This window comes from Lepidochelys kempii, chromosome 10 (genome assembly GCF_965140265.1).
Source record: "Lepidochelys kempii isolate rLepKem1 chromosome 10, rLepKem1.hap2, whole genome shotgun sequence".
Taxonomy (NCBI): Eukaryota; Metazoa; Chordata; order Testudines; family Cheloniidae; genus Lepidochelys; species Lepidochelys kempii.
Genome location: NC_133265.1, coordinates 47,184,258 through 47,211,919, shown reverse-complemented (window position 1 = coordinate 47,211,919; position 27,662 = coordinate 47,184,258). Strand labels below are relative to the sequence as shown.

The 27,662-nt window shown below is 50.0% G+C and overlaps 1 protein-coding gene across 4 annotated transcripts in view; it reads left to right on the top strand.

The window, feature by feature from the left end:
- The window catches only part of LOC140918562 (collagen and calcium-binding EGF domain-containing protein 1-like), an 85,884-nt gene that overhangs the window by 45,925 nt on the left and 12,297 nt on the right, over positions 1–27,662 (top strand). The window contains exons 10-11 of one of the 4 annotated variants that reach the window (XR_012161239.1): positions 12,316–12,697; positions 12,836–13,205. Coding sequence is in view for 1 of the 4 variants with exons in the window: in XM_073363284.1 (XP_073219385.1) it covers positions 12,316–12,360 (45 nt within the window). In the remaining 3 variants the exon portion in view is untranslated. Of the gene's footprint in view, positions 1–12,315; positions 13,206–27,662 lie in introns of those variants that run through there. The other 3 variants (XR_012161237.1, XR_012161238.1, XM_073363284.1) reach the window with 3 other exon arrangements.

Below are 27,662 nucleotides of genomic sequence, written 5' to 3'. Positions count from 1 at the left end.
ACTAAATAGTTGTTATGTGTAATATGCTCAGAGGCAGCGTTCTCAGCTCATTCAACGCCAGCTAGAGAGATTTCTCCCCTCAGCACACTGACAGCATTCATGGGGCAGCCTGCTACTCCCAGAGGATACCCCAGTTCTTTCCAGGTGGAATCTTTATTAATATTAGGATAGCTATAAAGATAGCGGAAGGCAAAAGTCAGGCCTGGTGAGTGCAGAGAAATTGCACAGATCGGCCTCAATACAGTCAGGGGTTCCCCATCTTTGGGCACGTTGCCAGTCCTGATGACGGATGCTCTATTTGTCACATGAGGATCCCGCCAGTCTAATCAACTTCGAAATGGTGTCAGGCTATACAACTCAGACCCACAGTTCAAACACCCCTGAGCTGAGGGGTATTCAACCCATTGCAAGCAGTTGAATCTGGTTTCAGATCTCAAACAGGCCCAAGGTTTGGTTTGGGCTTGGGCTCATCTCAAACTGGAATGAAAAGGTACTCCGGGAAAGAGAAATCTGTGTGTGTTATTACCAGGCGTTTTATATGCCGTGCATTATGTGCCTGGGTCTTCTCCGCTATTTTCTGTATCTCTGTTTTCTGTGTGCCTGAGGGAAGTAGCATTCTCTGAAGTTGATTAGTACCACAGTGATGGGCAGCCCCAGGGGATAGGCAAGCGGCTGAGAGGAAGGAGTTAGTCTGTCAGCACCTCATCACTTCTTGTTACACAGGGACGGAACTGTTAAGAGATCTGATCTTGTATTAACATGCACTCAGGGATGGGGAGGAGATTTGAAATACCACAACACAAGTCACCGAGGGTGCCCAGAGAAAGAGGAGCCAACAGGATTAGCTCACACCTGTCCAGGAGGATCAACTGTTTAGACAAGGTGTCCCTGGGTGATGGACAAACCTCAGAAGGGCTCGGAAGCTCACAAAGGTTTGGGCTGCACATCCAGGGCTATCCAGGAAACCGAGCCAGATTTTGGTTTATTTACTTAGCACTAACTTTCCTCTTCCATATGTTTTATAAACATTAGGGAGTTCATCTACACATGCCTACAGGAGGAAATGATACCTGACTATAGACATGTCCAGCAGAAAGAGACAGGACAAAAATCCAAGGGTTGGAAGCTGAAGCTAAACGCCACAGTCAGGGGTGCCCATTCTGTGTGAGGCAAGAGGTCAGACTGGAGGTTCTGAAAGGTCCATTCCAATCTTTAAAAAAAAGAAAATCTATGACTTAATTCCCATGACTGCCCTGAGCAGCAGCCAGTGTTACAGTCCCAAGGGACAGGAAAACAGATGAAGGGCCTGGTTTTTCATAAACGTTGAGCACCCAGAGTGATCACTGAATTCAGATGGAACTTTGGCTGTTCAATACCTGTGACAATCAGCCCGTAAGCGACTGAACCAAGATCAGAGCACAGCCCAGGGGAAGAGGCAAGATGAAGAGATTCTAAGGCCAGAAGGGACAGTTGTGATCACCTAGTCCCAGGGCTATTAAATTTCATTGCACCGCAACCCCCTTTTGACAACAAAAATTACTATGCAGCCCCAGGAGGGGAGACTGAAGCCTGAGCCAAGGGGCTTTAGCCCTGGGCCCCAGAAAGTCTAAGCCAGCCCTGGCAACTCTATTAAAATGGGGTTGCAACCCACTTTGGGGTCCTGACCCACAGTTTGAGAATAGCACACCTAGTCTGACCTCCAGATGAGCACTTAGGAGGTTCCGAGTCCCAGACCCCTGCTCAGTCCAGCCTTTTCTCCCAGCTCTCTTGGCCTATTTCCACTTCCTGTCCAGCCAGTGGCTGAATGTGTAGAGGGAGCAGGAAATACACACATGGGATCAGGGTGGGTGACTGTGATGAAGTGGGACTGTTCTTAATGCTTCCTCTGAATATTGTAGGGGTACCTCAGTTTCCCCTATGCAGTTCTTAAGTATCTAGGTGGTGGGATAAGGGTGTATGATCGTTGCAGAGCCCTAGGGCAGGTGTGTGCAGGGGTCTAGACACAGAATGGCCAACACCCTGTTTCCTGGCAACTGATGGCCTGGCCCTTCCCCCCTGCAAGGTGAGAGCTAAAGGGTTGGAGAACAAAGGAATCAGGTGACCTCCTGGCCTGGGAAAGGGGCAAAACCCAGAGGAGGAGGGGCTGGAGGGAGATTCAGTTTGGGGCTGGCTGGGACATGGAGTGAAGTGCAGACATTGTTGTCTGGCTCACTGCCCCTGTCATAAATATAAAGGGAAGGGTAAACCCCTTTGAAATCCCTCCTGGCCAGGGGAAAGCTCCTCTCACCTGTAAAGGGTTAAGAAGCTAAAGGTAACCTCGCTGGCACCTGACCAAAATGACCAATGAGGAGACAAAATACTTTCAAAAGCTGGGAGGAGGGAGAGAAACAAAGGGTTTGTGTGTCTGTCTGTAGTCGTCTTGGCCAGGGACAGAACAGGAATGGAGCCTTAGAACTTTTAGTAAGTAATCTAGCTAGGTATGTGTTAGATTATGATTTCTTTAAATGGCTGAGAAAAGAATTGTGCTGAATAGAATAACTATTTCTGTCTGTGTATCTTTTTTGTAACTTAAGGTTTTGCCTAGAGGGGTTCTCTATGTTTTTGAATCTAATTACCCTGTAAGATATCTACCATCCTGATTTTACAGGGGGGATTTCTTTATTTCTATTTACTTCTATTTTTTATTAAAAGTCTTCTTGTAAAACACTGAATGCTTTTTCATTGTTCTCAGATCCAAGGGTTTGGGTCTGTGGTCACCTATGCAAATTGGTGAGGCTTTTTATCCAACATTTCCCAGGAAAGGGGGAGTGCAAGTGTTGGGAGGATTGTTCATTGTTCTTAAGATCCAAGGGTCTGGGTCTGTAGTCACCTAGGCGAATTGGTGAGGCTTTTTACCAAACCTTGTCCAGGAAGTAGGGTGCAAGGTTTTGGGAAGTATTTTGGGGGGAAGGACGCGTCCAAACAGCTCTTCCCCAGTAACCAGTATTAGTTTGGTGGTGGTAGCGGCCATTCCAAGGATAACGGGGGTAATATTTTGTACCTTGGGGAAGTTTTGACCTAAGCTGGTAAAGATAAGCTTAGGAGGTTTTTCATGCAGGTCCCCACATCTGTACCCTAGAGTTCAGAGTGGGGGAGGAACCTTGACATGGTGGCACAGTGGTGGGATTAACCTGAAATCATTTTGAGATCCAGTTGAGATTTTTTGAACTAGAAATACAGATTTTAAAAAGGAATTTTTAGGAAGTCCAGAAGGGAGCTTTGAAACTGAAAGCAGCTTGGTTTCTCTCTGCTTTGTGGCCAAGCAGAGACAAAAGGGAATTATCTTGTGAATTGCAGGTTTTCTTTGCCTGGAGGCAGGGTACTTAACTCCTGCAGGGAAATTCACAGTCTTCCAACCCAGAGGTTTTTTTTTCTTTTCTTCCTAAAAGTAAATAGGGGGTGTGTGCTCTACCCATTTGCCTGGAGACAAAAGTGGCAGGGTTTTTTTTAGGATTTTGATTTTTTTTTGTTTTACAAGGAGCACAGGTTTGAAAAGAAATTTTTTTTTTCCTTTGGGCTGGGTAAGCAGGTTCCCAAGTAGTTCGAGGTTTTTTGCTTTAATTTGGGCCCAGAGCAGAGACAAGGGAATTGTCTTTTTCTGTAGGCTGACAATCACTATCAGAGAATAGGTATTCTATTCCAGCACAGCAAAATTTTACAGCCAAGTTTTGTTTGTTTATTTCTAAACCTCGGGTGTAAAGTTAGTTAAAAACAGAGAGGTTAGAATGGCCAAATCCTCGGCTCGACTACAGCTGGAATTAGCCAAATTTCAGGCTGAGGAAAAACAAAGGGAACATGAAAGACAGATAGAACTCATGCGGCTGGAGAAGGAGGTACAGGAGGCTGCCCACAAGAGGGAAATGGAGGCGAGGAAGCATGTGGAGGAGATGGAGAGGATAAAGGCCCAGCAGAATATACCAACAAACCCTAGCAATCCTTCTCCAGGTACCACTTCCCATCCCAGAAGGTTCCCCACCTACAAGGCAGGTGATGATACTGAGGCCTTCTTAGAAAACTTCGAAAGGGCCTGCCTTGGGTACAACATCTCTACTGACCAATACATGGTAGAGCTGAGGCCGCAGCTCAGTGGACCCTTAGCTGAGGTGGCAGCTGAAATGCCTAAAGAACATATGAACAAGTATGAACTGTTTAAATCCAAGGCGAGAGTCAGAATGGGGATAACACCCGAGCAGTCTCGTCGGAGGTTCCGAGCCCTAAGGTGGAAACCAGACATGTCATTTACCCGACATGCCTACCACATTGTGAAACATTGGGATGCCTGGATATCAGGAGCAAGTGTTGAATCTCCAGTAAATTTGCCCTTCCTAATGCAAATGGAACAATTCTTAGAGGGTGTTCCTGAGGAAATAGAAAGATACATCCTAGATGGGAAACCCAAAACTGTAATTGAGGCAGGAGAGATTGGAGCCAGATGGGTGGAGGTGGCAGAGAAGAAGAAAACTGGTCGCAGTTGGAGCGGAGACCAGAAGGGACCACCCCAGACCACACCCTATTACCGGGGGCCGCCCAAAGCCCCACCTACCTCCCAAAGAACCCTCCAGACCCCTTATCGTCCCACCACCCCGTTCTCCAGCAACCCTCCTCGCCCCAGTGACCCGTCAGCTGGACGATGTTTTAAGTGTAACGAGCTGGGGCATGTAAAGGCCAACTGCCCCAAGAACCCCAACAGATTACAGTTCATTGCACCGGAATCACACCAGAGGTCCACAGGCCCAGATACCTCCCAGATACCCTTGGAGCGGAGGGAAACTGAGTGTGGGTGGGAAGAAGGTCACCGCGTGGAGGGACACCGGAGCACAAGTGTCAGCTATCCATGCTTCCTTAGTGGACCCCAATTTAATCAACCCAGAGATCCAAGTAACGATTCAACCCTTCAAGTCCAACTCTTTCAATTTGCCTACAGCCAAGTTGCCTGTCCAGTACAAGGGCTGGTCAGGAATGTGGACTTTTGCAGTCTATGATGATTATCCCATCCCCATGCTGTTGGGGGAAGACTTGGCCAATCATGTGAAGCAGGCCAAGAGGGTGGGAATGGTCACCCGCAACCAGGCTAAACAAGCCGTGAGGCCTAGCTCTGTTCCGGAAACTTCTATCAGGACCCAGTCAGAGGTGATGGACCTGGACCCCAGGCCAATGTCTGCAACAGCAGTAGTGGATCCAGTCCCAGAGACCCAGACGGAACCAGTCCCAGAACCGGAACCAGCCGAACAACCAACACCAGACCCCGTGTCAGCACTGAATCCAGTACTTGCAACCTCAACACCAGAGGGCCCCACCGAACCTGAACTGGCAGCAGCCGATAACCCTACACAAGAGGCTCAGCCGGAGCCTGAATCCCAACATAGTACACCAGCGGAGAGCGGTTCACAGTCAACAGAAACAGCTCCATCCCCTATATCGCTTCCAGAGGGACCAAGCCTAGGTCCACAATCCCATGAGGAACTGATGTCTCCAGCATCAAGGGAACAGTTCCAGACCGAACAGGAAGCAGATGAAAGCCTCCAGAGAGCTTGGACGGCGGCACGGAGCAACCCACCGCCTCTCAGCTCTTCTAATCGATCCAGGTTTGTTGTAGAAAGAGGACTTTTATACAAGGAAACTCTTTCTGGGGGACACCAGGAAGACTGGCATCCTCAGAGACAGTTGGTAGTTCCAACTAAATACCGGGCCAAGCTCTTGAGCTTAGCCCATGATCACCCTAGTGGCCATGCTGGGGTGAACAGGACCAAAGACCGTTTGGGGGGGTCATTCCACTGGGAGGGAATGGGCAAGGATGTTTCTACCTATGTCCAGTCTTGTGAGGTGTGCCAAAGAGTGGGAAAACCCCAAGACCAGGTCAAAGCTCCTCTCCAGCCACTCCCCATCATTGAAGTTCCATTTCAGCGAGTAGCTGTGGATATTCTGGGTCCTTTTCCGAAAAAGACACCCAGAGGAAAGCAGTACATACTGACTTTCATGGATTTTGCCACCCGATGGCCGGAAGCAGTAGCTCTAAGCAACACCAGGGCTAAAAGTGTGTGCCAGGCACCAGCAGACATTTTTGCCAGGGTAGGTTGGCCCTCCGACATCCTCACAGATGCAGGGACTAATTTCCTGGCAGGAACTATGAAAAACCTTTGGGAAGCTCATGGGGTAAATCACTTGGTTGCCACTCCTTACCATCATCAAACAAATGGCATGGTGGAGAAGTTTAATGGAACTTTGGGGGCCATGATACGTAAATTCGTAAATGAGCACTCCAATGATTGGGACCTAGTGTTGCAGCAGTTGCTCTTTGCCTACAGAGCTGTACCACATCCCAGTTTAGGGTTTTCCCCATTTGAACTTGTATATGGCCGTGAGGTTAAGGGGCCATTGCAGTTGGTGAAGCAGCAATGGGAGGGATTTACACCTTCTCCAGGAACTAACATTCTGGACTTTGTAACCAACCTACAAAACACCCTCCGAACCTCTTTAGCCCTTGCTAGAGAAAACTTACAGGATGCTCAAAAAGAGCAAAAAGCCTGGTATGATAAACATGCCAGAGAGCGTTCCTTCAAAGTAGGAGACCAGGTCATGGTCTTAAAGGCGCTCCAGGCCCATAAAATGGAAGCATCGTGGGAAGGGCCATTCGTGGTCCAGGAGCTCCTGGGAGCTGTTAATTATCTCATAGCATTCCCCACCTCCAACCGAAAGCCTAAGGTGTATCATATTAATTCTCTAAAGCCCTTTTATTCCAGAGAATTAAAGGTTTGTCAGTTTACAGCCCAGGGAGGAGACGACGCTGAGTGGCCTGAAGGTGTCTACTACGAAGGGAAATGTGCTGGTGGTGTGGAAGAGGTGAACCTCTCCATGACCCTTGGGCGTATGCAGCGACAGCAGATCCAGGAGCTGTGCACTAGCTACGCGCCAACGTTCTCAGCCACCCCAGGACTGACTGAACGGGCATACCACTCCATTGACACAGGTAATGCTCACCCAATTAGGGTCCAACCTTACCGGGTGTCTCCTCAAGCTAAAACTGCTATAGAACGGGAGATCCAGGATATGTTACAGATGGGTGTAATCCGCCCCTCTGAAAGTGCATGGGCATCTCCAGTGGTTCTAGTTCCCAAACCAGATGGGGAAATACGTTTTTGCGTGGACTACCGTAAGCTAAATGCTGTAACTCGCCCAGACAACTATCCCATGCCACGCACAGATGAACTATTAGAGAAACTGGGAAGGGCCCAGTTCATCTCTACCTTGGACTTAACCAAGGGGTACTGGCAGGTACCGCTAAATGAATCTGCCAAGGAAAGGTCAGCCTTCATCACACATCTCGGGCTGTATGAATTTAATGTACTCCCTTTCGGGCTGCGAAATGCACCCGCCACTTTCCAAAGACTTGTAGATGGTCTCCTAGCGGGATTAGGAGAATATGCAGTCGCCTACCTTGACGATGTGGCCATATTTTCGGATTCCTGGGCAGACCACCTGGAACATCTACAAAAAGTCCTTGAGCGCATAAGGGAGGCAGGACTAACTGTTAAGGCTAAGAAGTGTCAAATAGGCCTAAACAGAGTGACTTACCTTGGACACCAGGTGGGTCAAGGAACTATCAGCCCCCTACAGGCCAAAGTGGATGCTATCCAAAAGTGGCCTGTCCCAAAGTCAAAGAAACAGGTTCAATCCTTCTTAGGCTTGGCCGGTTATTACAGACGATTTGTACCGCACTACAGCCAAATCGCCGCCCCACTGACAGACCTAACCAAAAAGAAACAGCCAAATGCTGTTCAGTGGACCGGAAAGTGTCAGAAGGCCTTTAACAAGCTTAAAGCAACACTCATGTCTGACCCTGTACTAAGGGCCCCAGACTTTGACAAACCGTTCCTAGTAACCACAGATGCATCCGAGCGTGGTGTGGGAGCAGTTTTAATGCAGAAAGGACCTGATCAAGAATTCCACCCTGTAGTGTTTCTCAGCAAAAAACTGTCTGAGAGGGAAAGCAACTGGTCAGTCACTGAAAAAGAATGTTATGCCATTGTCTACGCTCTGGAAAAGCTACGCCCATATGTTTGGGGACGGCGTTTCCACCTGCAAACCGACCATGCTGCACTAAAGTGGCTTCACACCGTCAAAGAAACTAACAGAAAACTTCTTCGGTGGAGTTTAGCTCTCCAAGATTTTGATTTCGACATCCAACACATCTCAGGAGCTTCTAACAAAGTGGCTGATGCACTCTCCCGTGAAAGTTTCCCAGAATCAACTGGTTAAAATCGTCCTTGAGATGTGGAAAATATTGTTAGTCTTTATGTACTTGGTAGTATATTTAGAGATGCATGTGTCTTATTAACTCTGTTTTCCTAGAGCTCCAGGAAGAAATCCCAGCCAGTGTTTCACCCTAGCTGAGATTTGGGGGGCGTGTCATAAATATAAAGGGAAGGGTAAACCCCTTTGAAATCCCTCCTGGCCAGGGGAAAGCTCCTCTCACCTGTAAAGGGTTAAGAAGCTAAAGGTAACCTCGCTGGCACCTGACCAAAATGACCAATGAGGAGACAAAATACTTTCAAAAGCTGGGAGGAGGGAGAGAAACAAAGGGTTTGTGTGTCTGTCTGTAGTCGTCTTGGCCAGGGACAGAACAGGAATGGAGCCTTAGAACTTTTAGTAAGTAATCTAGCTAGGTATGTGTTAGATTATGATTTCTTTAAATGGCTGAGAAAAGAATTGTGCTGAATAGAATAACTATTTCTGTCTGTGTATCTTTTTTGTAACTTAAGGTTTTGCCTAGAGGGGTTCTCTATGTTTTTGAATCTAATTACCCTGTAAGATATCTACCATCCTGATTTTACAGGGGGGATTTCTTTATTTCTATTTACTTCTATTTTTTATTAAAAGTCTTCTTGTAAAACACTGAATGCTTTTTCATTGTTCTCAGATCCAAGGGTTTGGGTCTGTGGTCACCTATGCAAATTGGTGAGGCTTTTTATCCAACATTTCCCAGGAAAGGGGGAGTGCAAGTGTTGGGAGGATTGTTCATTGTTCTTAAGATCCAAGGGTCTGGGTCTGTAGTCACCTAGGCGAATTGGTGAGGCTTTTTACCAAACCTTGTCCAGGAAGTAGGGTGCAAGGTTTTGGGAAGTATTTTGGGGGGAAGGACGCGTCCAAACAGCTCTTCCCCAGTAACCAGTATTAGTTTGGTGGTGGTAGCGGCCATTCCAAGGATAACGGGGGTAATATTTTGTACCTTGGGGAAGTTTTGACCTAAGCTGGTAAAGATAAGCTTAGGAGGTTTTTCATGCAGGTCCCCACATCTGTACCCTAGAGTTCAGAGTGGGGGAGGAACCTTGACAGCCCCCCAAAATGGACCCAGCTGAGGGGTCCTGTTCTCTGCACCTGCAAGCTCTGTTTTAGACCATGTTCCTGTCGTCTAATAAACCTTGGTTTTACTGGCTGGCTGAGAGTCAAGTCTGACTGCGAAGTTTGGGGGCAGGACCCTCTGGCTTCCCCAGGAGCCCCGCCTGAGCAGACTCGCTGTGGGAAGCGCGCGGAGGGGCAGAGGACGCTGAATGCTCTGAGGTCAGATCCAGGAAAGTGGAAGCTGTGTGAACTGTGTGTCCTGAAGACAGGCTGCTCACAGAAAGGAGACTTCCCCAGAGTCCTGCCTGGCTTCATGGGGAGCAGTTCCAGAGCATCGCCCAGGGACTCCGTGACAACTGTTCTCTCTGTCCCAGGATCTTGCCACCCCAGGAATGTCTCCCATTGACCATCACCTTCTGCTCCCACTGGAGGTCCGAGGGGCCTGGCCCCAGGAAACTCCACACAGACATATAGGTTGGGGTCAGGAGTGGGAGCCTGTCCACCTCCCCACCCATCTGACTGATGGAGTCTATGGCCTTGGGACCCAGCAAGGGAGCTACACCCTGGGGCTTTTCTGCAGGGTCCCCCTGGTTCAAATCTCCAGCCTGCTCAAAGGCAGTGAGGTGGGCATCCACATCCCCCGCTCCTTAACCAGGGGCAGCAATTTAGTCTCGAGGTTCCCTGCGGAACTGGCCCCCCAGGGTCTATCCCCACTCACCCCTGGGAGGTCCCCTATGCCTCTCCGCTCCACCACCACCAATTCATGCTGCTGCTGCTTCTGCAGCTCTTTCTCGGGCATTCGCTGTCTCACGGTCCTCTTGCTCTCTCGGACTCAGCTCCAATCCCATCCATCTCCGTTCTCCTGATGGGGAACCCGATCGTGAAGACCCCCATCTGGTCAGGGACAGGAGCCTTGGGGATGTCTGGCTCCCACTCCAGCTGCTCCCAGATCCTGCTATAGCCCCATCTGGGGTCAGGAATCTGTTCCTTAGAGCAGTCATCCTCCTCCAGCTGCACAATTAACTCTGCTTTGGTGAACTTTCCAATGCTCAACCCTCTCTGCACAGGGTTACAATGTCCTTCTTAAGGAGATGGTGACAGGCCATCGCTCTGCTCTTCCCAAGTTGTTGTGGACTCTCAGGCCTGTGTGCTCTCAGCTCCCCACGGTTTCCAGGGAGAACCTCTAGTGTGCCAGCCCTTCTCGAGGTCACCACCTCTTTGCCAGGGTCGAGCTGCAGACTCCTCTGCCCCTTGGATGGCTCGCTGCAATCCCCTGGGGAACCCTGTCACTGCAAAAGTCCTTCTTTCTCCAAGGAGTAAGCCGCAGGCTCCTCCGCCCCTGAGACTGTTCACCGCAGTCCCCAGGGGGACCCCATTACTGCATAGTCCTCCTCGCTGGTCACACACTCCCAGGGGTTAATCACCCCCCGAAAGCACTCCTCGCTGAGCACACCTGGTCCTCGTCAATCCCCCTTCATTTTACTGCTCCCCAGTCACTTACTGCAGGAAGCGCCATCCACGGGGTACAGTCCATCCCACCACTGCCACAGAGTCCCTGGGCGATGCTCTGGAACTGCTCCCCATGAAGCCGGGCAGGACTCTGGGGAAGTCTCCTTTCTGTGAGCAGCCTGTCTTCAGGACACAAAGCTCACACTGCTTCCACCTTCCTGGGTCTGACCTCGGAGCATTCAGCATCCTCTGCCCCTCCGCGCGCTTCCCCCAGCGAGTCCGCTCAGGCAGGGCCCCTGGGGAAGCCAGAGGGTCCTGCCCCCCAACTTCACAGTCAGACGTGACTCTCAGCCAGCCAGTAAAACCGAGGTTTATTAGACGACAGGAACATGGTCTAAAACAGAGCTTGCAGGTGCAGGGCAGGACCCCTCAGCTGGGTCCATTTTGGGGGGCAGTGAGCCAGACAACCACATCTGCACTTCACTCCATGTCCCAGCCAGCCCCAAACTGAATCTCCCTCCAGCCCCTCCTCCTCTGGGTTTTGCCCCTTTCCCAGGCCAGGAGGTCACCTGATTCCTTTGTTCTCCAACCCTTTAGCTCTCACCTTGCAGGGGGGAAGGGCCAGGCCATCAGTTGCCAGGAAACAGGGTGTTGGCAATTCTGTGTCCAGACCCCTGCACACACCTGCCCTAGGGCTCTGCAACGATCATACACCCTTATCCCACCACCTAGATACTTAAGAACTGCCTAGGGGAAACTGAGGCACCCCTACAATCTTCAGAGGAAACATTAAGAACAGTCCCACTTCGTCACAGTGACGTTGCGGCAAACACTGGGGCTGGTTGTTATTCAGATTGGCCATCCCTCACTCCTCTCAGCAGGCACCGCAGAGCCAGGGTTATTCAGGGGTCTCACTGCCCTCTGAACTTCGTACACTTCTGAACTCCAGCTCTACGCTCCTTAATGGGGCAGGGCCTGAAGCTGCTCTTGGGTATTCCAACCTGTGCCGATAAAATCTCCGACATGCTGGAAGTGTGTATCCTTTCTGCTAGGGCACCCCCTCCTGCCCATGTGCAGCATTGCAGGGGACTTTGCCTCTCTCACTCCCTCTGGTGGCCACTTTGGAAACAGCGCTCACTCTTAGTAGGTGAATTCCCTGATTCCTTCTCTGGGTCTTCTGTGGCTTGTACCTCCCGCCAAGCCAGCCATCAGTTCAGTCCCGTTCCAGAGGTCAGCTCTTAACAGATCCTTCGCCCCTCCTGGGCTTGACTTCAGTTCTCTTACCTTTGTAGGCCCCTAGTTCAGGGCTTTTCTCCGTCAGCGAGACCTGTCTCCTCCACAATCGCCCCCTTCCCAACTGAATTCCCTCAAAAGTCTGCTTATATGGCTTAGCTCTGCCTCTTCTATCCAGGAGGCAACTAGTTACCCCCCACCCCTGCCCCCCAGGAGCATAGCATAATTAATTGGGTCCTTTTCCTTGCCTTGCAGGTGAAGGAGTTTAAGCCTCATCCCACATGCCCTTCCTCAGGGTAACTCTGCTATCTGAAGAATGTGATATTCAGTCTGGTAATGAGTTTTTAGCCAAGATTCAAAATCAACATGAGCCCAGCAGAGGAAGTGGAGCTCTTGGATAAACCTGTGGAACTCACTGCTACAAGATGTTTTCAAGGAAAATAGCTGACATTTAAAAGAACTAGACATTTTGTTGGATAAGAGTTATAGGATCTGCAGTTATAGGATCCAAGGTTTCATTTGCAAGGGCTCTCTCCACCTTCATAGAAATGTAGGGCTAGAAGAGACTTCAAGATGTCATCTAGTCCATCCCAACATGCTGAAGCAGGACCAAATATACCTATACCAGCCCTGGCAGGTATTTGTCCGACCTGTTCTTAAAAACCTGCAGTGACAGGGATTCTGAAACCTCCCTTAGAAGTCTGTTCCAGAGCTTAACCATCCTTAAGGTAAGAAAGTTTTTCTTAACGTCTAACCTAACTCTCCCTTGCTGCAGATTACTTCCTGTCCTACCTTCAGTGGACATGGAGAACAATTGATCACTGTCCTCTTTATAACAGCCCTGAACATATTTGAAGACTATGAGCAGGTCTTCTCTCAGTCTTGTTTACTCAGAGTCTACACTACAAAGATAGGTCAGTAACTACACCACTCACCCCATCTGATATAGTTAAATCAACACCTTTTCTGTTGACTAGCTACCGCCTCTTGGAGGTGTGGATTTACCACAGTGACAGAAGAACCCCTTCCATCCCTGTAGCATCTCTAATATATCTATGCCTGTATCTGTATTTTCCACTCCATGTATCTGAAGAAGTGGGTTTTTTTTACCCACAAAAGCTTATGCTCAAATAAATCTGCTAGTCTTTAAGGGGCCACCAGACTCCTTGTTGTTTTTGTAGCATCTCTAGTGTAGACAAAGCCTAAATTTACCCTCTGTTTAAATCTTCCTCACAGGTCAGGTTTTCTAAACCATTCGTCCTTTTTGTTGCTTTTCTCTGGACTCTCTCCAATTTGTCCCCAACTGTCCTAAAACATGGCACCCAGAATTGGCCTTGTCACAGTACTCCAGCTGAGGGCTCCCCAGTGCTAAGCAGAGCAGGACAGTTACCTCCTGTGTCTGACATAGGACACTCCTGTTCCTCTGTGGTGGGGCACTCTACTCACCGCAGGTGCGGTGCCTCCTCCTGGCCATTCTAGGAAATAGCTCCCAGGTCAATGCCCCTTCCTGCAGTTGCATGCCATCACTCCATCTCTCTCTGGTCTGCAGGCTCTGTCTCACTCCAGGAGTTGCTACAGCCTCTTCATGACTTGGCCCTCCAGCCCCCTCCTTCAAAGTCTTTGTCACTCCACAGTGACCCAGTCAGTCTTCCCATTCACTGCCCCACCCGTGCCACTTCCCCAGTGGTAGATAGGGGAGCCTGGGCCTGCCTGCTACTCTGGGTTCCAGCCCAGGGACCCTACAACATGAAGCCAAGGTCAGGTCAGTCCTCAACCTTGCTGCTTCCTCCCTAGGCTATGTCCTACCCTGACACTCCCTGCACACTGCCCTTTCTGCTTCCTCTGGAGCAACCATGGGCTACTCTTCTCTCTAGCCCCCAAACCCACCTCCCTTCTCCCAGGGAGTGACTGCAGCCTAGCCCTGCTGCCTCACAGCTCCCTGGCTTTATAGAAGCCCCGCCCTGCCTGTTTCTGCACAGGTGAGCTTCCCCTAATGAGGGCTTTCCTCTCAGCCTTCAGCCGAAGAGGTGAGGCCTCCATTAATCCCTTCAGAGCAAGTGTTGGGCGGACACACCATCACAACACCCAGTGATATTAACCTTTTCCACAACTGCGTCACATTGTTGGCTCATATTCAGTTTGTGACCCACTATAACCCCCAGATCCATTTCAAGTAGTACAGCCCTATGAGAAGCTTAGTCCTGAAAATGCTTCTCAGCTCTGCCCAGCAGACATGTAAAGGCACATCATCCCCTCGAGGGCAGACTCATAGGTACATACCCAGCAGAATGGACTGTTGGTCCAGCTCCCGGCCTGGGTGCTTGGCCCCTGTGTCTGGATTGCTACCTCCCATGGGCTGGATTTTTCATTTGAACACCCTTTTATTGTTAGTAGTATCACACCTCGGGACCCTATCTTAGATCAGGGCCTCATTGTGCTAGGTGTTGTACAGACTTACAGTGACAGACAGTCCCTGCCCCAAACGCCTCACAACTGGCATAGACAAGACAGACAAAAGAAATACAATTATGCCTGGTTTACAGACAGGGAGCTGAGGTACAGAGAGATGTAGTCACTTGCCCAGGGTCACAAAGGAATGTGTGGCAAAGCCATGAATTTAATCTACATCTCCTGAGTCCTAGTCCAGTGCCATAACCTGACTGTGGGTGCATGCGTGTGAGAGAGTCTATTATTTATATTGCAGGATTCCATCATGGACCCATTGTGCTAGGTGCTGGCCAAACCCAGAACAAAAAGGCAGTCCTTGCCCCAAAGAGTTTATGTTATGGACGTGGGCCATCTGACCTAGTGGTTAGAGCTGGAGCCTGTCCTAGTGGTTATAATCAGGAACGGTGACTGGGAGTCAGAGCCAAAGATCAAAGCTAGAGTCAGGACCTAGGAGAGAGCCGGTGTCAGGAGCCAGGCAAGGGCAAAGGGCCACAGGAGTCTGAAGTGGGACAGGAACAAGCTGGAGCAGGGCAGGGAACAAGGCAGGGGCAGGAGAGATTGCAGCCGGGAGCATAAGCATTGAGCAGCTGGTGACCTGCTGCTGAGCTTACACACAGACCTGTTGGCTCCTTGCAGCCAATGGGGTGAGCCTGCCGCAGCCCAGCTGGGCTCATTCACCAGCCCCAGGCTGAGCTGCAGGAGGGCTCCAGCCCATAGTACCTGACACTGTTGAGCTTCTATCCACTTCCCTCCTTGAGCAGGAGCATCTGGGAGGGAAATGGGGAGAAGCAGGCGAGAATAAGCTATGCCTGCTTCGTTCCCGCCCCTCCCAGCCAGGTGAGCAGCTCAGGCAAGGAGGGGTCCATTTCAGCACGTAGAGGAGCGTGAGAATGACATTGCGTGCCTGGGAGACAAAGGTGGCATGCCCAGCATTTCCACCCAGTCCCGCCGCACTTCCTCCCCAGGGGCTGGTTAGAAATCAAAGCAGGGAAAAAAAAAAAAGGGTGGGGAAAGATTAAGAAAGCTGCTGCTCTGCTTGCAACACCCTGGGAGTAGCGTTTGCCACACACAGCCCTCTGCGTGCAAGCGGTGAATAAACAGCCAGGCCATCAGACCATGCAGGGGTGGAAAAGGATGACAGCCTGGGCAAAGGGTGACAGGAGAAGCTGCCCTTCAGGCTCTCCCACGGCCTCTGCCCTGTCTGGCCCCCAGCTGCAGCTGCCCCCACTGGGCCTGCTCTGCAGATGTATTGTCACAGGCATCGGACTGGGACTCTGAGGGTCTGTCTACACTGCATACTGGTCCCGGGTTCTGACGTAGGTTTGAGCCCAACCCCCACGTCTGTCCACACACAAATCAGCCTGTCTCGGATCAGCAAACGCTCAGGATCCGGGTCTTAGGTCTCTGCTGGCGGGGGGGCCCGGAACCTGAGTTGGTGATTCAGGGCCAAACCCTGTCGCTCTGCAGCATGGATGCAGCTCAAGCCACACACCCGGGTCAGAAGTTCTGCGCAGTATGGAAGTGTTAGTACATCTGTGAAACCCAGGTTTTCAGTGTAATGTGGTTTGTCAAGTGCAGACTTGGAAAATCGAGTCCACTAGCCTGGGTCCCCCAGCCCCGGGTTTATAATGCGGTGTAGGCGTATCCAGAGGGGCTGGTTCTCTGCTGCCTTGTGCATTTGCACAGGTGCAATGCGCGTGTTGGGGGTGATCGTGATTATTTATTTGTATTACCGTAGTGTCTGGGAGCCCCAGTCATGGCCCAGGGCCCCATTGTGCCAGGCGCTGTACAAACACAGTCCCTGCCCAAAGAGCTTACAATTGTTACCAATCTGACTCACTTTGCATTGCAGCAAATAACCACACCTGGTGTAGGGCAATGGAGAATCCAGCCCAGGAAATATGGGGTCAGTTCTCAGCTCTCCAACAGATTTCCTGTGTGACCTTCAGCCAGCCACTTTGTCCCTCTGGGCCTCTATTCCCACCCTGTAAAATGTGGATAAGCATGGTCCCTTTGTCTTGCCTACTTAGACTCTAAGCTTGTTGGGGCAGGGACTGTCTGGTACTATGTACCTGTTCAGTGCCTAGTGCAATGGGGTCTGATTGCAGTTGGGGGTCTCAACACACTTAGGCCCAGCTCCTCAAAGGTATTTCGGCTCCTATTGATTTCAATGGAAGTGAGGAGTCTACACACCTTTGAGGAGCTGGCCCTATAGTAATACAAATCATTGATAAGACCTGTGGCCTTTGCTCTCCAGGGCTGTGAAGCCAACACCCTGCACTGGCAGGACATTCACAGGAAGCATTTGTAAAGGGGTTTTTTACTCGCTGGGTGACCTTGGGCAAGCCGTGTCACCTCTGTGTGCCTCAGTTCTTCCTCTGTGAGAACACAGCAACATAGGAATCGCCACAGCAAATCAGACCGGTGGTCCAGCTAGTCCTGAATCCTGCCAGGGACAGACCAGGCCTTGTAGATCTTCATGTGGCTCCTCTTTGGCTCAGGAAGAGATTCAGGAGCTTCCATGGCATTGTCCTCCTCCTGGAGCCCCTCGTAGGGGATGATCTGGACTTCACGGTGGCCAGCACCAGATGCTCCACAAAACTCCCTAATTGACAACTATGGAATGATCTGCCCATAGGAGAAGTTTCTTCCTGACCCCCATCACTCAATGGTTCCCTGATTCCCTGAAGCATGAGGGTTTATAACCCTTCTAATTAAAAAAAAATTGAATTTCTTTTTAACCTATCTAGTTGCACTTGGGATGTTCTCATTATCCATATAAACATCGAATCTTGTGGCAATGAGTTCCACAGGCTAATTACAGGTTGTGTCAAAAAGAAGGCACGCTGAATCCTACCCTGCTCCAAGGGGGAGGCGGGTTTAGTTTGTGGGGAGGAGGGGTGTTATGAGGGTTCTGAGACAGAGTGTTGCCCTGTTAAGAGAACTTGGAGACATTCCTATTGAATTGAATGATGATGCTCTATCAGCCAATTCATTTTAAAGGCCGTAATAAAAGCAATCAGCCTTGGAGAGATAAGGGCTCCTCCTCCTTATCACAATGCCAGTTCCAGTAAAGAAATAATAGAGCTGGCAAGGTACACCGGGGATTATGGACTGAAAGGTTTAATGAGGAAGATCACTAGGAAAAGACAAAGCCAGAGGGAGGACATCTCTTATCTAGGAACAGTGACTGAGGCTTTCATGAGAACAATCAATGGATTTGTTTATCTCAAGTCCCTGACAGAGAAGATGGCAAAGGGCTAAAATCCTGGACTAGAGCAACCAGAGAGCATCCTGGGAAATGGAAATCCTCTTTCTAGCTCTGTGAACTAATCCATCAGAAGCTGTTCTCTGCTGGGCTGGTGGAAGGAGTGTGGGCCTTGACTGGGCCAGTATTAATTACAGTCGTGTCTAGAAACCCACTCACAGATCAAGGTCCAAGTGTGCAAGACGGTGTACAGACAAGCAGCAAAGAAGACAGGCCCTGCCCCCAAAGCACCAACAGTCGTAGACAGGTTACAACAGGTGAATGAAGCAAATGAATGGGGTAGCCAGGGCAAGATGGAAGGGGGAGGTACCACCAAAGCGAAGTCACAACCCTCCCATGCAGCAGGAGTAAAGGGGTGTAAATGAAAATGTCCCATGGAGCAGGAGGGAGTCTGGAATCAGACCAACGTCTGTCCAGTTGTCTTGGGACTGAGGATGGTGGCAGGTAACACATCCTCACTCTGCCCTACAAACCTAGGCTTTGCTCCCACCACCAGGAAGCGTCGATCCTTCCTGACCCCCAAACTTTCATTTCCCAGCCACGTTGTTTGAGAGGCAGTGGGTCTAGCACACTGGGAGGTGAAGGACTCCTGAGTCAGGCTTGTAAAGGAAGGTTCATGCTGGAAGCGAATTGTAAAGAGCTGGTGCAAAGCTCAGGCGGGTTCGTAACACTTACCGCTGTGAGCTGGGGGAGAATTTGCTTACTTATTGGTAGCACCCACAAGCAAAGCTGGGTGCTACAAAGACCACAGCTAGTTCATGATTTTATCATTTACCACCCAGGCAGAGGGCCAGATTCTCTAAAGTGATCAGCACCCACCCTGGGGGCAGATTGACAGTGTGACTCAATTCCAATTGAGACAGCAACGTAATTATTCCTAGACTGGCTATGGATAATAATGCTCCTTATAAAGTGCTACGCCTAGAGATGTATATAGCAGAAAATGAAGCTGCATTATTAATTAATCATACAAAACTCATCCTTATGCTATCGAACGAGTGGTGTTATTGAATGCAGGGCACCTGTGAGTCATCAAACTATTTTATTCTGTTCTAGATCGGTTCTTATGCCGCGTTCATCACTGCAGCGTTTAAGTAGCTTCCCATCGTGCAAGGTTCAGTAGCTTCCCATAAGCCACATGAATGAGATCTGTTCTACACACCATTCCGTACCGCTATCACTATGTCCGTTTGGGGTGTGATAATTTTAACTGATATAGTTATACCAGTGTAACCCCTAGTGTGGACACAGTTATACCAGTATAACCTGCCTTATAGATTTCCCCTTCTCATTCAGGAGTAGCGATACCGGCATATGTACCTTATCACCAGTATAACTGCATCCACACTAGGAGGTTGTACTGCTTTAAGTACAAGTCCTAGCACCACTCAGGGCATGGCTACACTGGAAACTTCAGAGCGCTCCCGTGGGAACGCTCCCCTGGCAGCGTTCTGAGGTGCGAGTGTAGTCACTTGCGTGCGCTGGGAGAGAGCTCTCCCAGTGCTCCTGGTCATCCACCTCCACAAGGGGATCAGCTCCCAGCGCTCGGGCCCCTTTACACTCGCACTTTAAAGCGCTCTGACTTGCTGCACTCAGGGGGGTGATTTTTCACACCCCTGAACCAGCAAGTTAGAGCGCTATAAAATGTAAGTATGGCCAAGCCCTCAGTTACCTGTCTCAGCAGGCATTGGAGACAATGTAAAACCTGGAAAGGACTCCTTAGGAAATGGCTCTTTTTCAGATTTTACAAAATCCTGGGCTCAGGTATCTGGAGAGAACCTTCCTGGGGTGTTTTAAGCCTGGTCTTGAGAACTGTGCTGGGCATCTGTAGAACCAAAAGCCGTCAGTGTCGCACCTCTTACAATCAGCACAGCAATCACCAGGGTGGCTGCATGGCCTGACCTCTGAGGGCTAGCCCATGTGCATAGCGACAGGAGAATCGGGCTGCTGGGATGAGGGCTGAGTTCTGATGGATCCCTTATCGCAGAGGATCTAGACACTGGTGAGATCCCAGGGGCATGTTTGGAAAGTACAGCAGCACTTCCAAGCAGAAGCCTGCATACCCTCTGACGTTACAGGCCTTTGTAGCTAGGGCTGGTCTATACACCCTGAAAAGGAGCCACCCCCGACCCCCTCCAGCAAACCAGTGAGTGTTTATAGTCTAAGGGCCAAGGGGAGTTAAGCACCATAATACCTTTAAAATACCTTTGAAATCTGGCCCTTAGTGTACCCCACACATCCCTGGGACCCTAACACCCTAAATCTGGCCCTAAGTGTACCCCACACAGCACTGGGCCCATTAACAAGCCTGCTGGAAACTGTATTGAAGCAAGGACTGTGTCATTGGATGGGTCCCAGACGGCAATGAGTCGGGGCAGAAGAGCAGAGGGTAATGCAGCATTTGCTGGACTAGCTAGGGCACCTCACTTAGGAGAAAGACCAAGGGCGTAGGAGTGAGCAGAAGACAAGAGTCCATCCAAGGGGAAAGGAGAAGAGGGAAGAGGAGGGGAGCAGTGCACTCAGCTAGAGGGAGGAGTCTTGGGCAGGGCAAGGCGGTCGGATAGTGTTTTGGTGTCTCCAAACTCCATTTAGCCTTGATCACGGTGTTGTCTGTGGTGGCCCAGAAGTACAAGCCACATGGAAATTCTGTCTAATTACTTGTCTGCTCCCCATCACCATAGTATCTGAGCACCTAGACGCCAGATCTGCAATGCCCTGTAGAGGCCCCAGGCCCACTATATGCATGTGAATTCCCAGTTCCACACTGCAAACTCCATAGCACAGCTGGGCTCAGGTTCAGTCACCAACCAAAGCACCCGGCTCCTAATTTCAGAGCCTGTTTCTTGTCTGGGAGGTGGGCCCAGTGGAGTTCCAGCTTGGGACAGGGTGGTCTTCACAATGGGACAGAGCGATAGAAGGCGGGGTCTAGCTCAGGGACTGACAGGCATAAGGGGGTTACACTGGCTCTCATGCAATCCGTGTCGTTGGAGACTGAGCTTGTCTCTGGGTCACTGGCTCACCTCCTTGTCCCAGTGAGACTCGTTGTTCCCTCACACACTAACCCCACCAGTGGGCAGAGAACAACCTGGGAATGAGTCTAACCAGGAGTCATGGTTCAGGACTCATGCAACACACTCCAGTCCAGAGACCAACACCCCGTATAACATCTCCCCAGTCATAGCCACACGACCTAGCAGTTAGAGCCAGCGAGGGCTCCTTTCACATCCTTCCTTCCATCACTCAACATGCATTGCACAGACAGCTTCCTCGAACAAAGAGAAATGAAGCAACAGGGTATGGGGAGGAAGAGTGGAAGCCAATAGCCTAGGACACTAAGGAGATTCCAGACACAGAAGGAAGAATTTACACACACACACACACAGACACACACACCCGCCTGCTCAGCATCCCGCAAACCTAGCCTGACGCAAGAGAGGGAAATGCTTCATGCCTGGCAAAATCAAAGCCTGGGTACAGCCTCTGTGGCCTCGTTTACACTACCCGGGGTAGACTGGGCAGTTAAAATAAATGCAGAGCTCCCACCATTGCTACCATCCGTGGAGCTACCCCAGGGCCAGAGCAGCGCTGGGGATGTTAATAAAGATGTCAACACAGATAAGTTTGAAAGGGAGGAACCCTAAAAAGACCCAGGATTCTTCTTCAGCCCGTGCCACCAATTGGTGGGGCAACATCGCAACACAAACTCCTCCAGCATGCTGCAGCTGATCCTGCCCATGCATGGGGGTCAGCTCAGCAGGCCACATTGCTTCACTGAGCCCATTCAGAGACTGGGCTTAACCATGCAGTGATGCAGCCTTAACCGTGAAAAACAAAGGACCCCCTGTAACTAAACGTAGTCTTTCAGTTCCCCTGTTGGGTCCCTATCTGGCTGCAAGGTGCTGACTGCCCCCCCAGCTTCCAGGGATCTGAGGTCACTCAACGCCTCTCAGGAGGCACCAAGGAACAGGCCCCGTAAGAAACTGAATTTCCCCTGGCTGCAGTTCCCAGGGAAGCAGAAACAGGATCACAGTGCAGGAGCCCCCAACATGGGGGCAAAGAAGACCAAGGTGTGTTGGGATAAAAGGCCTTGTTCGCTGGAGTCAGCGTGCGACTTCACTTCATCTGCCTGACTTGGGTCAGATGCCTTCACTGAACCCAATGATGGTTGCATTTGCTGATAAGGGAGCCCAAGGCATTATCCTTCCCGCCTCTGGCCGGAGAGACACAAGCGCAGATAAGGAAGCAGCTGTGTTCTTTGGTGGGAATGAGCCTTTTATTGCTGCAGGCGAGATAAGCAAAGCAGGGTATGAATTTATGCTGCTGAAGTGAAACTATCCCTCACTGACAAAAGACCTCTCAGACGCAGGCTTATCAGAAGCTGCCATTTACCCCGCCATGAGATCACTGCTGTTATCCTTCACACACAGGTGCACAGAGCCGAGGCCATGAAGACAAGTTTCTCAGCAGAGGATGTGTTTGGGGTTAGACACCAAGAGCTAATCTAGTGCCAACAGACCAGGGACTGAACCAGGGACCTCCAAAGCAAAGTATGAGCTGCTACATCTTGGGCTAAAATTCCACAGCTGCCTACCTGGGGGCTGTAACAGACTCATATGCTCTGCAGAGCAGCACAGAGGGAAACCTGTAACACACACTCACCTGTGGGTTTCACCAGCATCGAGAAAGAGAGGGAGAACGGACATGGCCTAGATGAAGGGGTTGTAAGCAGGTTTAAGATATTTCCCATCCACATTTTGCCCCGCAAAAGGTCCATATCTCCCTTGGGCCCCATAACTAATGGCAGAGGGAAATGTATGGAGCTTAAAGGGTCAGAACCTCTGCTGGTGTGAATCACCATCGCTCCATTAACTGCAAGGAAGTTCCAGTAGGGCACAGCATGAGAGAGCCTGAGAACCCCTGGGCCACGGGTTGTGATTCTGTCCCCAGCTAACATGCAGAAACAGCCACCGCAGACGCTCAGCAACTGCATTCAATTGCACCTCCTGCAGGCAGGTGCCTTCAGAAATCTCCCTCTAGCCAGAGCTATGGCCACAAAGCATAAATTATCGAACACCGATCAACAGGCTGGAGCTAATGCTCATACTGCAACATTGGGGCTGCTAGTCCTAGACACACTTTACTTTATGAAAACACAGTATAAACTGGTCTAGTACAATATTTGGAACCTTTCTGTGGTTCGGTGGAGAGCTCCTTCATCTATTGTAACCTAATATGCCCCAAATGCTTTTAATAGCTGTTACTCTTTAGCCAAAGGACCAAATTCTGTTCTCATTTACACCCATGCAACCCCAGTTAACTTAATGAAGAAGACAAGGAAGACTTGGGGCATGGATACAATTAATTTAGGCCCCAATTCAACAGTGCATTTAAGCATGTGCTTAAGTCTAATTGAAATCAGTGGGACTTAAACAGAAGCTTAAATGTGTTGCTGAATTGGGCCTTAATGCAGCAGAACAGGGTTGGGAATACTCATTTTCTTCTTCATTCTGTTTTGGTTGAACAAGTCAAACATAATTCACATTTGCATTCCCAGCATCTAAACCCTGCTAAGCCCTGGGAATGCACAATGCAGTCCGAACTGTTTTATCTCTGCAAATTTCAATTATCTCCAATAAAGCCTTATTATATCTATGAGACTGCAGTCACTCCTTCTAGTGGTCAGATGACAATTCCAGTGTTTTGGCTTTTAAAGCCGTGTGGTGGATAAAGTTTCTGGCTTGGGACTGAAAACTCCAGGTTCAAATTAGGATGGGGGTTCATTTTCATGGAAACCATCCTGTGTTAATATTATTTTGTCCTCCATGTGCTGTGGATAAATAAATACTTGCCACTCAGTTATTTTTCTAAACAAAACAGGCGTATCTGATCAAAAATATTTAATATGGATAGAAAGCTAAGCCTGAAAAAGGAAAGGCCAGCATACTTCGGAGTTCCTTTTGTAGTAGGAAGAGAGCCTGAGACATAAGTCTTTGTATCAGAGGCCTGGTATGAGGCAGGACTTGCTCACAGATTCTGGCAAGAACAGGGCTGATATTGCAGAAATACACATTCCTAAAAAGTGCTAGTCACAGAACAGTCACGCAAACACATCCTGATATCAAGTGATACCAGAACATCCCAGTATGAAGGATAGTACGAAAACATTCCCCAAGGATAACAGGAACACACTGACCCCTCCTAAAAGATAAGGTCAGGATAATAGTATGTAATAGAAAAGGAGTACTTGTGGCACCTTAGAGACTAACCAATTTATTTGAGCATAAGCTTTCGTGAGCTACGGCTCACTTCATCGGATGCATACTGTGGAAACTGCAGAAGACATTATATACACAGAGACCATGAAACAATACCTCCTCCCACCCCACTCTCCTGCTGGTAATAGCCCATCCAAAGTGATCACTCTCCTTACAATGTGTATGATAATCAAGTTGGGCCATTTCCAGCACAAATCCAGGTTTTCTCACCCTCCGCCCCCCCCCCCCCACACAAACTCACTCTCCTGCTGGTAATAGCCCATCCAAAGTGACCACTCTCTTTACAATAAGAAAAGGAGTACTTGTGGCACCTTAGAGACTAACCAATTTATTTGAGCATAAGCTTTTGTGAGCTACAGCTCACTTCATCGGATGTTGATGTTGCATCCGATGAAGTGAGCTGTAGCTCACGAAAGCTTATGCTCAAATAAATTGGTTAGTCTCTAAGGTGCCACAAGTCCTCCTTTTCTTTTTGCGAATACAGACTAACACGGCTGTTGCTCTAAAACCTCTCCTTACAATGTGTATGATAATCAAGGTGGGCCATTTCCAGAATAAGGGGCGGGGGATGAGAAAACGTGGATTTGTGCTGGAAATGGCCCACCTTGATTATCATGCACATTGTAGGGAGAGTGGTCACTTTGGATAAGCTATTACCAGCAGGAGAGTGAGTTTGTGTGTGTGTGTGTGTTTTGGGGGGGGGGGGGGGTGAGAAAACCTGGATTTGTGCTGGAAATGGCCCAACTTGATTATCATATGCATTGAAAGGAGAGTGATCACTTTAGATAAGCTATTACCAGCAGGAGAGTGGGGTGGGAGGACGTATTGTTTCATGGTCTCTGTGTATATAATGTCTTCTGCAGTTTCCACAGTATGCATCCGATGAAGTGAGCTGTAGCTCACGAAAGCTTATGCTCAAATAAATTGGTTAGTCCCTAAGGTGCCACAAGTCCTCCTTTTCTTTTTGCAAATACAGACTAACATGGCTGTTACTCTGAAACCTGTCAGTATGTAATAGAGATGTTTTGATTGAACCAACATGTACAAGGTGATAACTGGCCAGGGGGCAGTGGGGGCAGTGACTAACTATGTCAGAGGCAGTAAGTAACTTGTTTGTATCAAGGTATAAAGATGTAACTCAGAGGTCGTATCTTTGCCCAGCCGAGGGAGGAATGGAAAGTCCCGTCATTCACTGAGCTGGTCCATTGTCATGGGCATGCATGTCTTAGTATCCTTGTAGAGTCTACTGGGTGCTATTACCATGCTTTGTCAACAATAAACCTGGCTGGCGCCTTCGTACCTTAACGGATCTTGTGGTCATTGGGCGGTTCACTCGAGGTCTGCTGTGCTGTCTGTCTGCACAGAGCTGGGGCAGCACACAGGGAGAACACATACACACAGCCGAACATCTAACCACACTTTCACTGCAATGGCTAAGCTGGAAGGCAGTTTTTCTGAGTAAGTAGCCACTTAATCTAATACCAGCTAACCCAAAAAAAATACATCCTTCAGCAAAATGCTGGTCCTCCATAATTGATCTGGAACTATGAAGCCAGAGCAAGGGTAGTGGTATGGCCTAGAGCAGGGGTTGGCAAACATTTTGGCCTGAGGGCCACATCAGGTTTCTAAAATTGTATGGAGGCCGGGTAGGGAAGGCTGTGCCTCCCCAAATAGTCAGGCATGGCCCAGCCCCTACCCCCATCCAACCCCCCCACTTCTCGCCCCCTGACGGCCCCCCCCCGGACTCCTGCCCCATCCAACGCCCCCTGTTCCCTGATGGCCCCCTGCCCCATCCACCCCCCTGCTCTCAGTCCCCTGACCGGCCCCAGACCCTTCACCTGTAACTGCCCCCCGCTGCCCCATCCAACCACCCCTTCTCCCTGACCGCCCCTGGACCCCTTGCCCCTAATTGCCCCCACCCCATTCAACCCCCCCCACCTAACTGCCTCCCGGGACCCTTGCCCCATCCATCCCCCCTGCTCCCTGTCCCCTGACTACCTCTGCCATCCCATCCAACTCCTCCTCTCTTTCCTGACTGCCCTCCCCAGGACCTCTGCCCCAGTCAACCCCCATTCCCTGCCTTCTGACCACCCTGACCCCTATCCACACCTCTGTCCACCCCCCAAACTCCCCTGCCCTCTATCCAACCCCCCTCCCCACCCCGCTCCCTGCTCCCTTACCACGCTGCCTGGGGCACCGGTGGCTGGCAGTGTGGCTGCACCAGGACAGGCAGCCGCGCAGCACAGCACAAAGCACTGGGCATTGCGGCACGCGGCGGTGTGGCTGTGGGAGTGGGGGGACAGCCTCCCGGGCCAGGAGCTCAGGGGCCGGGCAGGACGGTCCCGCAGCCCAGATGTGGCCTGCGGGTTGTAGTTTGCCTACCTCTGGCCTAGAGCATAGGGCACCAGACTAGGAGTCAGGAGACCTGCATTTTATTCCTGGCTCCGCTACTGACCTGCTGTGTGTCCCTGAGCAAGTCACTTTCCCTCGCTGTGTCTGCATTTGTCATTTAGCGTGCCAGTGCTTCAGGATAGGGACTGCGGGTGAGATTTTTAGAGGCGTGTAGGCACGTAAAGAACCAGATGGCTGCCTTGTAGGACTTTCAAAAGTGCATAGATGACTAACTCCCACAGGCAGCTATGCACCTCAATGCTTTTGAAAATCCCAGTCAGTGCCTGTGTGCATCTGTTGGCATCAAGATGGCTTTAAAAATCTGGATCTGTCTCTTATGTGTGTACAGCACCTGGCACAAAGGTGCCCCAGTCTAGGGTTTCTGCGTGTAACTGGAACACAGACAATCATAGTAATCTCTTGCACTAAAGTGCACGGTGGAGCTGACTCTACCAGCAGGCAGAATGAGAGAGGATCTGTGTCTGCAGATAGTGTTTGTGTGGGGGGGAAGGAGGGCAGAGTGAGGGCAGCCAGCTTCAGTAGTGTTATTGAACATGCTCAGTTCATGTGAGCATGCTCACTACAAGCCAAGCTGCAAATCGGGGAGGGGTCCCCACAGGACCCCCCACATGACCCCCTCCCCCCGCCCCCCAACATGTTGCCTCTGAGAGCTGAGGTCTCATAGACTCATAGATAGTAAGGTCAGAAGGGACCATTATGATCATCTAGTCTGGCCTCCGGTGTGCAGGATGGAGAAATAATGCAAGGCTGGGGACTGAAGGCCCAATCAGGCACTCACAGGGACATTTATAAATGCAACTGCAGAGGCATTAGAGGGGCATCCCGCACTTCATTGCTAGAAGGCCACATTGTAGCTTGGATGTTTTTCATTGCATTTTATATATTTATGAAAAACACTTTTGTTATAACCCATGCATGCAAAAACCCTGATCCCCTTCTCATGCCACCATTGACTGCAGGTACTCTTGACTTGTACTGGTGTAAGCAAGATCTGCCGCTCAAGAATGTGCCCGCCTCGTGAAGATGATCCACCAGCTTTATTGCCAGAACAAAGAACAGAACACGTATTGCATTTAACACGTCAAACAAATCTAACTGCTTTCCTAATGCCAATCATCATCGGGAACAATTGCTGGGTGTTACATGATTGCATATGGGAAGAGAGTTCATCCACGCAACTCCAAAGGGGAGAGGAGGTG